The sequence below is a fragment of the Xiphophorus couchianus genome, chromosome 2, assembly GCF_001444195.1.
Source record: "Xiphophorus couchianus chromosome 2, X_couchianus-1.0, whole genome shotgun sequence".
NCBI classification, from domain to species: domain Eukaryota; kingdom Metazoa; phylum Chordata; class Actinopteri; order Cyprinodontiformes; family Poeciliidae; genus Xiphophorus; species Xiphophorus couchianus.
In genome coordinates, this window is record NC_040229.1 from 2,574,434 (window position 1) to 2,587,209 (window position 12,776).

The 12,776-nt window shown below is 43.0% G+C and overlaps 1 protein-coding gene across 1 annotated transcript in view; it reads left to right on the plus strand.

The window, feature by feature from the left end:
• Window positions 1-807: 807 nt before the first annotated feature.
• Window positions 808-12,776, plus strand: part of rhbdl1 (rhomboid, veinlet-like 1 (Drosophila)) — a 35,758-nt gene continuing 23,789 nt past the window's right edge. Inside the window, exons 1-2 of the mRNA XM_028004110.1 lie at window positions 808-1,240; window positions 10,151-10,309. Coding sequence (XP_027859911.1) covers window positions 1,202-1,240; window positions 10,151-10,309 — 198 coding nt within the window. The 5' untranslated portion in view covers window positions 808-1,201. The remainder of the gene's footprint in view (window positions 1,241-10,150; window positions 10,310-12,776) is intronic.

Sequence of the window (12,776 nt, forward strand, 5' to 3'; positions counted from 1 at the left end):
TCACTGCGGATGTGTGCAGGAAAAAATCCCGTTTTAACCAGAATACAGAGGCAGAGTGATAACTTCTCCTTCCTCCGTCACTGAAGTGCTGTGATCTTCCTGCTCTGCTCCCTGCATGCGGTCTCATTATTTTTAGCTTATATTCATGTATTACTTGTTATATTAAGGATTCGGGTCGTGTCTCTTTGCTGTTGTGGGGAAAATTTCAGCTCAGTAGTGGATGAGGAAGCCATTCAAAGTGCCTAATTTAATTTAATGTGCTTGGTGTAGAAATTTAGAGTACATTTGATCAGTGTGAAATTTCCCACAGCATAATTATAACAGAGACGATGTTGGTAAAACTGTTGTTGATGAAAACGCCTCACAGATTTCTTGTTTTTCCTCTTTTGTCGCTTAAAAGTTTCAGATAATACCAAGGTATTATTAATCTGAAATAATACCAGGGTATTATTTCAGATAATAATGTTCAGATAATGTTTTTGGGTTAGTGGTTAGGTCTGTGATAGTTAGGGTTATGGTGGGGGTTAGGCTGTAGAAATGAATGGAAGTCAATGTGAAGTCCCCACAAGTGATGAAAATACAACTGCGCACGCGTGTGTGTGTGTGTGCGCGCGCGTGTGTGTGTGTGTGTGCGCGTGTGTGTGTGGTCTGTAGTAGTAAAAGCAAAGCTGCAATGGATCCTCTCCCTGAGACGCCTTGCTTGCAGTGAGAAGAGCCGCAACCCCTCGCCACTCCTTCGCCTCCTGCAATTGGAAGAAGGAGGCCACCTCCTCCCTCCCCCCGCCTCATCGGCATGCAGGCGGCGCAGTGTGTGTATGAGGAGAGAGGCGAGCGAGAGACGTAGCAGTCAGTGCGATGGGCTAGAGGAGAGCGAGGAGGCGGAGGAGCAGAGTGAACCCTGGATCTGCCTTGCCTTGCCTTCGCCTGTCGTCTGCCTGAAGCTGGGTCCGCGTCGCACCGCACCGACACCGAGCAGACCCTCAGACCTTTCTGAGATTGGTGGGTGCTGGTTTGGGAAAACCCAGACACCACCAGGCTTCCTCCTCCATCATCATCATCATCAGCAGCAGCAGCAGCAGAGCGGCCTGACGCCACAGTTCGGGCACCAGCTGCTACCAAACCGCGTCTCCTTCCTCCACCTCGCCGCGCCGCTCCCTATGCCCTTGTCCTCGGCGGCTCCTCTCACCTCCCTGGCCAGTATATGGATAGAAGCTCCCTGTTTCAGCTCATACAAGAGCAGGTAAGCAGCATGCTGCGGCGTGTGGCAGAGGTTTCTATGGTTACGCAGGCTCGCCATTCGCCTCGCCGTCCGCCTCGCCGTCTCACCCGCGGACAGAGACGTGGAGGACGTGGTGAGGGCTGATGGCAGCCAAAGCTGGATGAGATGGAGGTGAGATGGTGGAACCATAATGGCCTGGAGAACAGAAGGTCAGACCCAGCAGCAGGGGTGGGAGGGGCAGCATGGCTGGTTCTGTTCAACTGATGATGAAAGGGAAGCATGAGGCGGCTGATGGATGTTAACGTTGGCCAGGCCTGGCACCAGGAAGTTAAACCATAATATTGTTGCTTTGACTCCATTTTACTGTAATATAATGGCATAATAATACAAAAACACATTTTCAAAATCAATAAACTTTCAATTCTAATGAGCATCTAACACTGGAACTGGAAGACATTTTAAATATGCCAAATAAATAAAGCGACAAATAAAATGATGAAGTCTCTGCTGATTGAGGCCGAAACAAAAACTGAAAACTTTTATCATCCTTTTGGTAAAAAGAGAAAAACAATAAATCACACAAATTGAAATTATTGCGCTTGTTTTGATTTATCATGAGATTAATTGATTTATTGCAAGAAGTTTCTGTGAATTATTATAAATTATTCACTGCAGAGATCTGAAACGTTTCGGTCTGATGGAGAGTCTGCGCCCCAATACACACATGCATACATTATCAACTAATTTAGTAACTGATTAATCATTAACTGGAGTTTCAGACTCAAAAAAACCAACAAACTCAGAGCAGCAATTAATACAAAAACACAGAAGTTTACAAAAATATATGCATTTTAAATTTAAGGTTAAAAAAAACTTTTGTTTGGTGTCGCATCTGCTGGGGATCTACTGGTGTCGTTCCACCACATGCAAGCTTCTGACGACGTTCCTCTCTACATCTGGTTCTCTGGTTCTCTAGTTCTCTGGTTTTGTAGTTTTCTGGTTTTCTGGTTTTCTGGAAACTTTCGTCCAAAACTGCCTTTTTAACCTCGCAGTCAGATTTAGCTTTGGTCTTCCACGTCCAGAATTAACAAACCCAGACGGACTTGTGGGGACGACCCGACCCAAAGCGAGTTTATTTTTAGCTAGAGACTCTGGAAAACAGTAACGGGACATTTATGAGTTTTTGCAGCTCTGCAGGGTTTGATGTTACTGATTTTAGCCGTGCTGCTCTTGGCTTGGATAATGAACGGGCCTGTTGGGGTTTGGGCTGATTGGCAGATTTATTGGGTCGGTCATTTTGGCGTGGAGGGAGACATTGATTGGGGCGGCTGCAGGAGGTTCAGAGGTTCTGAGTGACCCGTCAGCAGCATGCTGAACAGACCCGAGGGACTGCGGCTCTATGTGATTGCAGACACACCAGCGTTATTTCAGGCTGTGTGTGTTCATGACACACGGGGCGACTCTGTGAGGATGTGCACACACCAGCATCGTTTCTTCTGTGTTCGTGAAATATGGGTTGGCTCGGGTTGAGAGGATTCTGTCTGGTGATGCTCCAGACGCTGAGCAGATCCGGATCCCTTCGCCCTGCGTGAGTGAGTCTGACTCATCTGTGTCAGGATCAGTTGTGATGTGAGGCAGAGACTCGGAGACATGAAGCTGTTATTTCCAGGTTGTAAACTGCTACTTGTTTTATTGATCAGCAGGCTTTATTTTGCTTATGCCAGGACGTTCGTACAGACAGTTTGTTAAAGCCACAGCTGAGCGGACCGCAGTCCTATTAAGCTCAGGTCCGAACCTAATCAATCTCTCAGGGTGATGGCGGACTTTTCCGTCTATTTATGGGACTCCATGTGGCGGCCTTTGATTTGCAGAAAGGTCTGCTTAATTGGACCAAAAGGAAATAAAATGTGCCAACAATCTGCTGCCTGGCCGAACCTTGGACACTTTTCCTCATCCTTTTCCCAGGAAAACATTTTCCAGATCAAAGCTTTGTTGTTGCAGCTCTACCCTTCACATTTCTATTCTTTCACTTTTACTGGAAGCATACCACAACACACACACACACACATTTATATTTCTACCTTTATTAGGGCATTGTATTGACTTCCATGCACTTTAGTTTCTGCCTTTATGCCTAACCCAGACATTTTCCCCAATCATAACCATCACTGTTATATTCCTAACCCTTTGCCTTCCTACATAGTTCCACTCAATTCACATCTACCTTCAGTGCTTCATCTGGGATTTCTCCCTTTGAGTTGGATTTCTCCTGTAGATCAGTGAACAGAAAAAGAAGTAGTGAACAACAACGTTAATTTTCTGCGCTGTTTTAGTGTCGTAGTCTGCCTGTAGTTTCAGCAGTGGCAGCAGAGGAAGTGACCGAAGCCGTTCAGACCTCGTTGGTCACGATTCCAAATATTAGCAGCCATCTTGTTTGGCTTAGCACTTCTCTCATCGCAGTGGAGGATGGTTGTTTACAGTGCAGGTGATTTCCGGTAAGCTTCATAGCGTCAAAATGGCGCTATGAAGCCGAACGTTAGTGATTGGGTAACATTTAAAACCTCCACAGAATCCAAGCAACCAATCACTTCTCAATAGCCGTGGGTCCAAAGGTCCATTCCCTCTGGACGACGCAAAAGGCGTAGACAGGGGCCTGGTTTCTACCAGGCTATTCCTAAACATAACCTTTAACCCTAAACAAGGGGGCACACCATATCAGGACAGGGATTTGGTCCCAATAGGGTCCATTGGTCTTCTGAGGGTTCAGACGATACATAACAAACACACACACACACACACACATCAATAGCCCTAAAACATTGCTACTTTTCTCATTTCCATGTGTTTTCTGTCATTGGAAAGCTTAGAATCAAAACTTTGTGAATCTAAATATCACAAAACGTGTTCATGGCTTCATTGTGGCCAAAACAGCGCAACCCTTTACATTAGGACAAACAAAGACAATGAGTAAAGACACTAATGTTTTCATTTCAGGTTGTATAATTGTGTGGGTAAATTTCTAGTTAGGTGGTCTGTGAGTGTTTGTTAATGGGGTCAGAGGTCGCCTGCCTGAAAAGATTTGAGAAACGCTGCCCTAAACCAGGAAGCAGACGGACTTATTGGTTCTTATCTTGATAGTTTTTATGTCTAAGCTTATTTTATGTGTTAAAGGTAGCAACCTGGAGTGCAAGTCTTTCTGAAACGTGTCCTTTAAACCAGAGCTGCAGGTCTAGAGGAGGACAATTGCTGTGAAGCACATTGTGGCGCTGAAAGCAGAGAGGCAGACTGAAAGCGCCACATGACGGAGTTTGTTCTCTCTCTCTGTGAGGTTCCTGTGCTGAGCTCAGGGTATTTCTGGCCTTTGTCAGCTCACACATTTTGCTCTTTACTTTGCAGCACTGCTGACAACATGACAAACATCTAAAGTTTGCCATAAATAGATGTGGGACTATCTCCATCTCCTTGAGTGTGGTTTGGTTCTTATCAGGGTTATTTCTGTCCCATCTTGGGTTTTCAGGGTGTTTTTGACATGTTCATGTTGAGCAGTGAGAGCTCTCCTGTCTTTAATCCTCCTGCCTGTCTCTGTCCTGTTTAGAGAAAACGTGTTGCCCTGTGATTGTTTGGGTTGTGGAAGCTATAAGTAGGAGTCTGTTCAGTCGTCTTACATGAGGTGAGGGAGTTGTTTGGATCTTTGGCCCCTCCTGTTGCACAGACACATGCAGAACCTGCTCTGTGATTATTACAGTCACTGACCCTGTTGTTGGCGAGAGCTAAGGGCTGCAGAGACAGCGCTCAGGGTTTTTCTGTTCCAGTATAAACAAGGTGAACCCTGTAAATACCACAGCCTGCTCCACACACAGCATCATTCCAGCTTCAGTTCACTGAGACCAAAATACTCTGCAGTTCTGCCGCTGAGGCCGACAGTGAGGCGTTGTTGCCTATTTCAGATTTAGAAACCTGTCAGAAATCAGTCAGATGTTGCTTTTACTTTGCAACACAACAATATAATTATAATTTTTCCCCAAAATAATAAATGAAAACTAGAACGGCAAGCAGTTACCAATGGGTTCCAAGCCCTCCCAGTAAGTCTGCCCATTGAACCCAGTAACCTGTTGACTTCTTTTCTACTTAGCCTAAGAGCTAACTGGCTGAAGTGTTTTGTGTATGAGTAGGTTGTGGTGGCCGAAAGCAAACATTTACACACAAACAGAAAAAACACTGAAAACAATCACAGAAAACAGAAGCAAAAACTGACAATAAAAAAAAACATTGCAAACAAAAAATGCTGCAATAAAGACAAAATCCAAGACAAAATTGTATTATAAGAATGAAGACTATTCTCCGTTTTATGCTGTTCTGAAATGCTGCAGCCACAAGAAAAAATGCAAAAATATCTCAAACAGCATATATAAAACACTGCAAACTCACTCCACCAAACGGAAGTCCTCCAGGCCACTAGGTGGAGCCTGGAGGAAGTAATATGACCGACATAAATATGCTACTGAAAAAGACACAAATGCTGCTTTCCAGTTCTACTCAGAACTGGAAAATTCTGACTTCCCAGTTGAAAAAATCCAAAGTCGGATTTATCTACTGGGAAACTGGGAAAAACTGCGACTACGCCCAGTCACAATTTTTAAGGCTGACATTGCGTTTCAAAATGGCCGCTCCTCACATAAACAGTTGAAAGCTGTAGTGGAATCTGAAATCCGTGATACATGAACTCAAATTAAAAGTGTTTGTATGAAAAGTAAGACGTGAAACAAAGTTGTGTTAGAAACCAGGTTTATGGACGTCGCCATGTTGAAATCCAAACTTCTTACTGGAACGCTGTGACCTTGGTCTGACCTCGAAGGATAACCTCTTCTTTCTTCCTCCAACTCTTTTCTGGTCGTCATTTAATATTTAAAAATTACATCATCAGATGGACCAAAATATTAAGTTAAGTGGAAATTTTGGTATTTTAAGAACCAAAATGACAATAATTCATATAAGTATCAAAAAATAACAAAATCAGACAAAATAAATGTCGAATCAGTTTTTCAATAAAAATCCAGAAATTTTATTCAAGTAATAATTCATAATAAAATTACTAAATTAGAAGTAAACAGTAAAAGTAAATCTTTTCAAAAGCTCATTAAATGTAACAGAGTAAATATAACTAGTTTCTGCACCAAGATGTTCAGTTTCATTCAGAATCTGAGTTTCCAAGTTACTAGTTATAGATTCAGTCTGTGTGATTTCTTCATGCAGAGTTTCCTCCAGGTGTTGTGACCTTTGACCCACCTGCTGAATGTTTTCCAACGGCCTCAGGTTTCAGGTCTGCTGTGAAACGTTTGTTTCTGACGTAATGTTGACGCTGAGGGAACGTTTCCGCCTCACTCAGCAGGTCTCTGCTCTCCTCCGACTCACGAACACGTCACCATCCGTCTCCTCATCCATCCGCCGCCCCGCCCTCCTACCGATGATCTCCCACCGCCGTTTACAGCTAAACCCCCCAAAACGGCGTCTCTCTTAAGCTCCATCCACTCCCTTTTCTCCTTCCTTCAATCTTCTGAAGGCGGAAAATCTTTGGTTTCTTTGCTTCCGCCTCTGGGAAGCCAATATGTTGAAGGGAGATCATTGGTTGGGGGAAATGCAGCCGGTAACCATAGCAACGTATGCGGCTTGCCTAAAGTGTTGCCTTCGCTAGTGTTGAATTGCTTCAATAACTGCTTCCCTCTCTCTGTGCTGTCTCTGGTTTCTATGGCAGGCAGTTTTGGCATAAAATCGGTTTCGTCTGATTATCAGTGATTCATGTTCCAGAAATCTGAGAAAGCATTTCGACAATCCTGAATGTTTATTTAATATTTCTGCATTCACATTCTCAGAACTCAATATCGCTCCAATTTTGTTGAGTCAAACTGTCTTTCAAGTTATCTAAATTAGCATCACAGTTTGAAAACTTACAATTCAAGATATCTCGTAATTACAATGAGTCAAAATCCCATTTTTATTTCTCTCAGCTGTCCAAAGTTGTCAGAAACCACAACACAGAAACTACAACACTAATTCTGTGAATTTGGAGTCTTTGGTTTAAAAATCTGCAAAAAATTATCATTTATTCACTTCCAGCACATGCAATGGATTTAAGAACAACTTTAAGGAGCAAAAGTGTGACTGTCAACCCATTAACAAACAGAAAATTAATTCTTGTTTAAAAAGGTTTTTGGCTCGGGGTCGGCGTGGCGTCGGCCCTCCGGTGGTGATCAGCTGATCTCTGTCTGGTCTCTGGGACGTGCAAGCGGACCGCTGAGTGTGGCACACCTCGCTGCAGGCCGACGTCCTCCTTACCGCCGTCGTTTCTCATTCTTTTCATCAACCTCCCACACCCATTTTTCCCATTTTTCTGCTTCCTGCCCCCTTGTCCTGCTACGCCGTGCGTTACCGACGCTGCAGATATCTGCACCGCGCTGCTCGGCTCCCCTCAGGGGAAAACAGGGCCGCCTTTCAGCAAATACCCACAGACCTCGGAGTAAGAGGGGGATTATCTAAAAATAGGCCTGGGCTTTCTGCCACCTCAGTTCGTTTTCACCCTCTGCTTTGACTTCATGTGGGTTTTAGGATCACAAATCACTGATTATTGTCAGGAATATACAGCAGGTTTGACTCTGGTGAGAAAAGTTTTCACATCTGATAATCCGGTAGATTCTGTTTGATTTGGGACCCAAACGGCAACATTTGTTTCATTTTCAGTCAAACCAACCAAACCCTTTGAACAACCTGTTCCCCTCCTGGCCTGTGGGGGCGCTGCACTAAGAACCACTAAGGAAACAACACAACAATCTCTGAAGACACTGAGAGCAACTTCCTTCTTCACAAAATGGAAACAAAATGGAGGCATCAGATTTTGCAGATTTCTCTTTAGTCTTTGGCTGAATCCAACAAGCCATTTCTCCCGCTAGCGCTAGGTTAACACGTTTGTTTTGGCTCTTTTTACCCAGAATGCTCTGCGCTGTAGTCCACTTCCTGCTTTAGGGCGCTAACATAAGCTGAAAGAAAATGATACTGCTCACAAAACAACGTCCAGGACGTCATTTCAACACAAAAATAAGTTTCTATGACTATTTTTTGAGCAAAATCAAGGTAAAAATTTTCTTATGTTTCTTTTTTAACTTTACAGGAGTCACATGTGTGGGTAGTTCTGATGCTCATCATGTTTCTTAAAAGCATAACGCCATGTAGCAGAACTAATGTTTACGATTAGTGCTTCACAGTTAGCGCATCTAACGTTTAGCTAGCAGTGCCCTCCACTGATTTCTAGTTAAAGGGGCAACATCATGTAAAATTTACTTTTTTTTTTACTTTCCTTCATGTTTGAATGTTTTTTCCTCATCAGAAACAAACCTGGAGTGTTAATTTGATTCTTTCATGTTTGAGAAATCCTTTAATCACCATGGCAACCATTCAGCTGAGCAAAATGCCTGGGTGGACCTAGCCCCGCCCGCCTTCTAGGCAAAGCTCCTCCTCCACTCAACTCCTTCAGACTAGCCAGCAGCAACCAGCGAACCAAAGAATTTTGTTTTTATAGCAACTAATTCATCTGCAGTGAATTTTTTCTGCAATTGTAAGAATCGTGTTAATCTGCTAGTTGCTGTCAAACCCTGAAATTTTCTTTTTCTTCACTGATGTTTCTAGAAATTTCCCACAAAAATTTCTAGAAACATTTATGTGGGAAATAAATGTTTCCGACATAAGTGAAAGGAAGCAGAGTGGGTCCTGATTGGTCGGTTCTGCCTTCACGCTCTGCAGCTTAACGCCCCTATCGTCATGCCGCCCAGATGAGATTCCTCTCCTGGAAATGAGCAACAGGGATCCTACGTGACTGGATTCTCCGTCTGGAGCAATGCTGCCCAACGAGGCGATTGCTTTCAGGAATTGCTGAAATGAGAAGCGGCGATGGCGGCGATGGCGGCGATGGCGGCGATGGCGGCTCCTCACCCTCAGTTTGTCCTCCGGCAGTTTTTAGTCCGCCGAGGAGCGGCTGGGTGGACTTAGGACAGAAAAAGAGAAAAATTAATAATCTGCTGCTGCTGGTCCTGGATGATAAATCAATAATATGTATAACAAGATAGACACGTACAAATATTTGTCACAATGTCAATTCTTTTATTCTGACTTTATTCTAAAATTTTATTTTTTTTATTGTGGTCCTAATTTTCCACTGCAAAAAAATAAATTTGATTTTATGATTAAAAAATTATAACCAGTTTTATGTGAAAAAATTCATTTAGATTAGATTTTTCTATTGTTCTCATATTATTCCGATTTACTGTCACACAACTTTTTTTCTCGTACTATTAGTTATTCTGAGATTATTTCGACTTTCTCATAAAGTCGAAATAATCTCAGTTTCGTCATATTATGTTTTTTGTTTCCTTTTTTTTAAACAGTATTATGACTTTATTCTCTTATTTATTTTCTTATTTTGACCCTGTAACCTGTCATAAAAAACCAGATTGTTTTATGATTTATAATTTAAAAACTATTAGATCCAAATGTTCTTATTTTTCTCGTATAATTTTGACTGTATTCTGTTATTATTCCGATTTACTGTCACACGACATTTTTTTAATGCTTATTATGACTTAATTCTCGTACGACTTTTTCTTGCAATATTCTATTTTTTTTTTTTTTCAATATTAAGACTTTAATCTCAAAATATTGATCCTGTCCCTAATAATCTGTCATAAAAAACAGAGTAGATTTTATGATTTATCATTTTAAAAATCTTAGATTCAATTTTTTTTCTGACCTTTTTTCTCTTCTACTCTCCCTGCCAGCGCACCCCAGTGGCCCGCGCCCCACACTTTGAGAAACACTGATTCATTTTTTTTACAGAAAGATGCAACACTGCAGGTTAACATTAAGTTGGTGTGTTTTTCCTTGCAGTTGGACCCAGAGAACACCGGTTTCATCCCAGTGGAGAACTTCACCAGCTTGGTGGAGCACCATGAGCTGCAGCTGGACCCGTCCAAGCTGGACATGCTGTTAGCGCTCGTCCAGAGCAATGAGGAGGGCCAGGTGTGCTACCAGGAGCTCATCGAGCTGGTGAGTCCAACACAACAATTTGACTTCAGGGAAGGTTACTGCATCGATTGAGTTGGAAAGCTCCCGGATCGTTTAGGCGGCCGTCTTGCGAAGGAGGATCAATCTCAGTCTGTAAGGCGTCGATAAATCCAGACGCTTAAACTCACAGGCAGAGGAGCAGCGAGAGCCGCTAAACGGCCCGGCAGCCGGACGGGAGCTGAATTCAAACCGGGGGTTTGATTAACAGGAATCCAGCCGGTTTGGAGTGTTAGCTTCAAACTGCGGCTAAAGCTAACAGCTAAAACATCTTTGGATGTTAATATTTGTAGATAATAAAATTAGAAAAGCATTTTGCATGATATTAATGTCAATAACTATTGGTTTTAACTCTGCTTGGTTTTTACAAAATAAAACTGATTTGATAACTAACTGTTATCAAATCAGTTTAGCATTTAGGTTTCACTACTTTTGGCTCAATTCAACAAATACATTCTTCGTGTATGAACGGAGTTTGGGTTACTTTCTTTCAAAACACTGAAAATACAGGAATGTACGGTGGCCCTGAGGCGCAAACCACTTCAGCAAATTAAAAGCACAATTACAAATTACAAAAGCGCTACGACATTAACCAAAGCGCTACGACATTAACCAAAGCGCTACGACATTAACCAAACGCTACGACATTAACCAAAGCGCTACGACATTAACCAAACGCTACGACATTAACCAAAGCGCTACGACATTAACCAAACGCTACGACATTAACCAAAGCGCTACGACATTAAGCAAAGCGCTACGACATTAACCAAACGCTACGACATTAACCAAACGCTACGACATTAACCAAACGCTACGACATTAACCAAACGCTACGACATTAACCAAACGCTACGACATTGACCAAAGCGCTACGACATTAACCAAACGCTACGACATTAACCAAAGCGCTAAGACATTAACCAAAGCGCTACGACATTAACCAAACGCTACGACATTAACCAAAGCGCTACGACATTAACCAAACGCTACGACATTAACCAAAGCGCTACGACATTAACCAAAGCGCTACGACATTAACCAAACGCTACGACATGAACCAAACGCTACGACATGAACCAAACGCTACGACATGAACCAAAGCGCTACGACATTAACCAAAGCGCTACGACATTAACCAAAGCGCTACGACATTAACCAAAGCGCTACGACATTAACCAAACGCTACGACATTAACCAAACGCTACGACATTAACCAAAGCGCTACGACATTAACCAAACGCTACGACATTAACCAAAGCGCTACGACATTAACCAAAGCGCTACGACATTAACCAAAGCGCTACGACATTAACCAAGCGCTACGACATTAACCAAAGCGCTACGACATTAACCAAACGCTACGACATTAACCAAACGCTACGACATTAACCAAACGCTACGACATTAACCAAACGCTACGACATTAACCAAAGCGCTACGACATTAACCAAACGCTACGACATTAACCAAAGCGCTACGACATTAACCAAACGATACGACATTAACCAAACGCTACGACATTAACCAAAGCGCTACGACATTAACCAAAGCGCTACGACATTAACCAAACGCTACGACATTAACCAAAGCGCTACGACATTAACCAAAGCGCTACGACATTAACCAAACGCTACGACATTAACCAAAGCGCTACGACATTAAGCAAAGCGCTACGACATTAACCAAAGCGCTACGACATTAACCAAAGCGCTACGACATTAACCAAACGCTACGACATTAACCAAACGCTACGACATTAACCAAAGCGCTACGACATTAAGCAAAGCGCTACGACATTAACCAAAGCGCTACGACATTAACCAAAGCGCTACGACATGAACCAAACGCTACGACATGAACCAAAGCGCTACGACATTAACCAAAGCGCTACGACATTAACCAAAGCCCTACGACATTAACCAAAGCGCTACGACATTAACCAAAGCGCTACGACATTAACCAAAGCGCTACGACATTAACCAAAGCGCTACGACATTAACCAAAGCGCTACGACATTAACCAAAGCGCTACGACATTAACCAAAGCGCTACGACATTAACCAAAGCGCTACGACATTAACCAAACGCTACGACATTAACCAAACGCTACGACATTAACCAAACGCTACGACATTAACCAAAGCGCTACGACATTAACCAAAGCGCTACGACATTAACCAAAGCGCTACGACATTAACCAAAGCGCTACGACATTAACCAAAGCGCTACGACATTAACCAAAGCGCTACGACATTAACCAAAGCGCTACGACATTAACCAAACGCTACGACATTAACCAAACGCTACGACATTAACCAAAGCGCTACGACATTAACCAAAGCGCTACGACATTAACCAAAGCGCTACGACATTAACCAAAGCGCTACGACATTAACCAAACGCTACGTGTCCCAGTGGGAGACCTATGAAATCGCTGACTGGACTGCAGC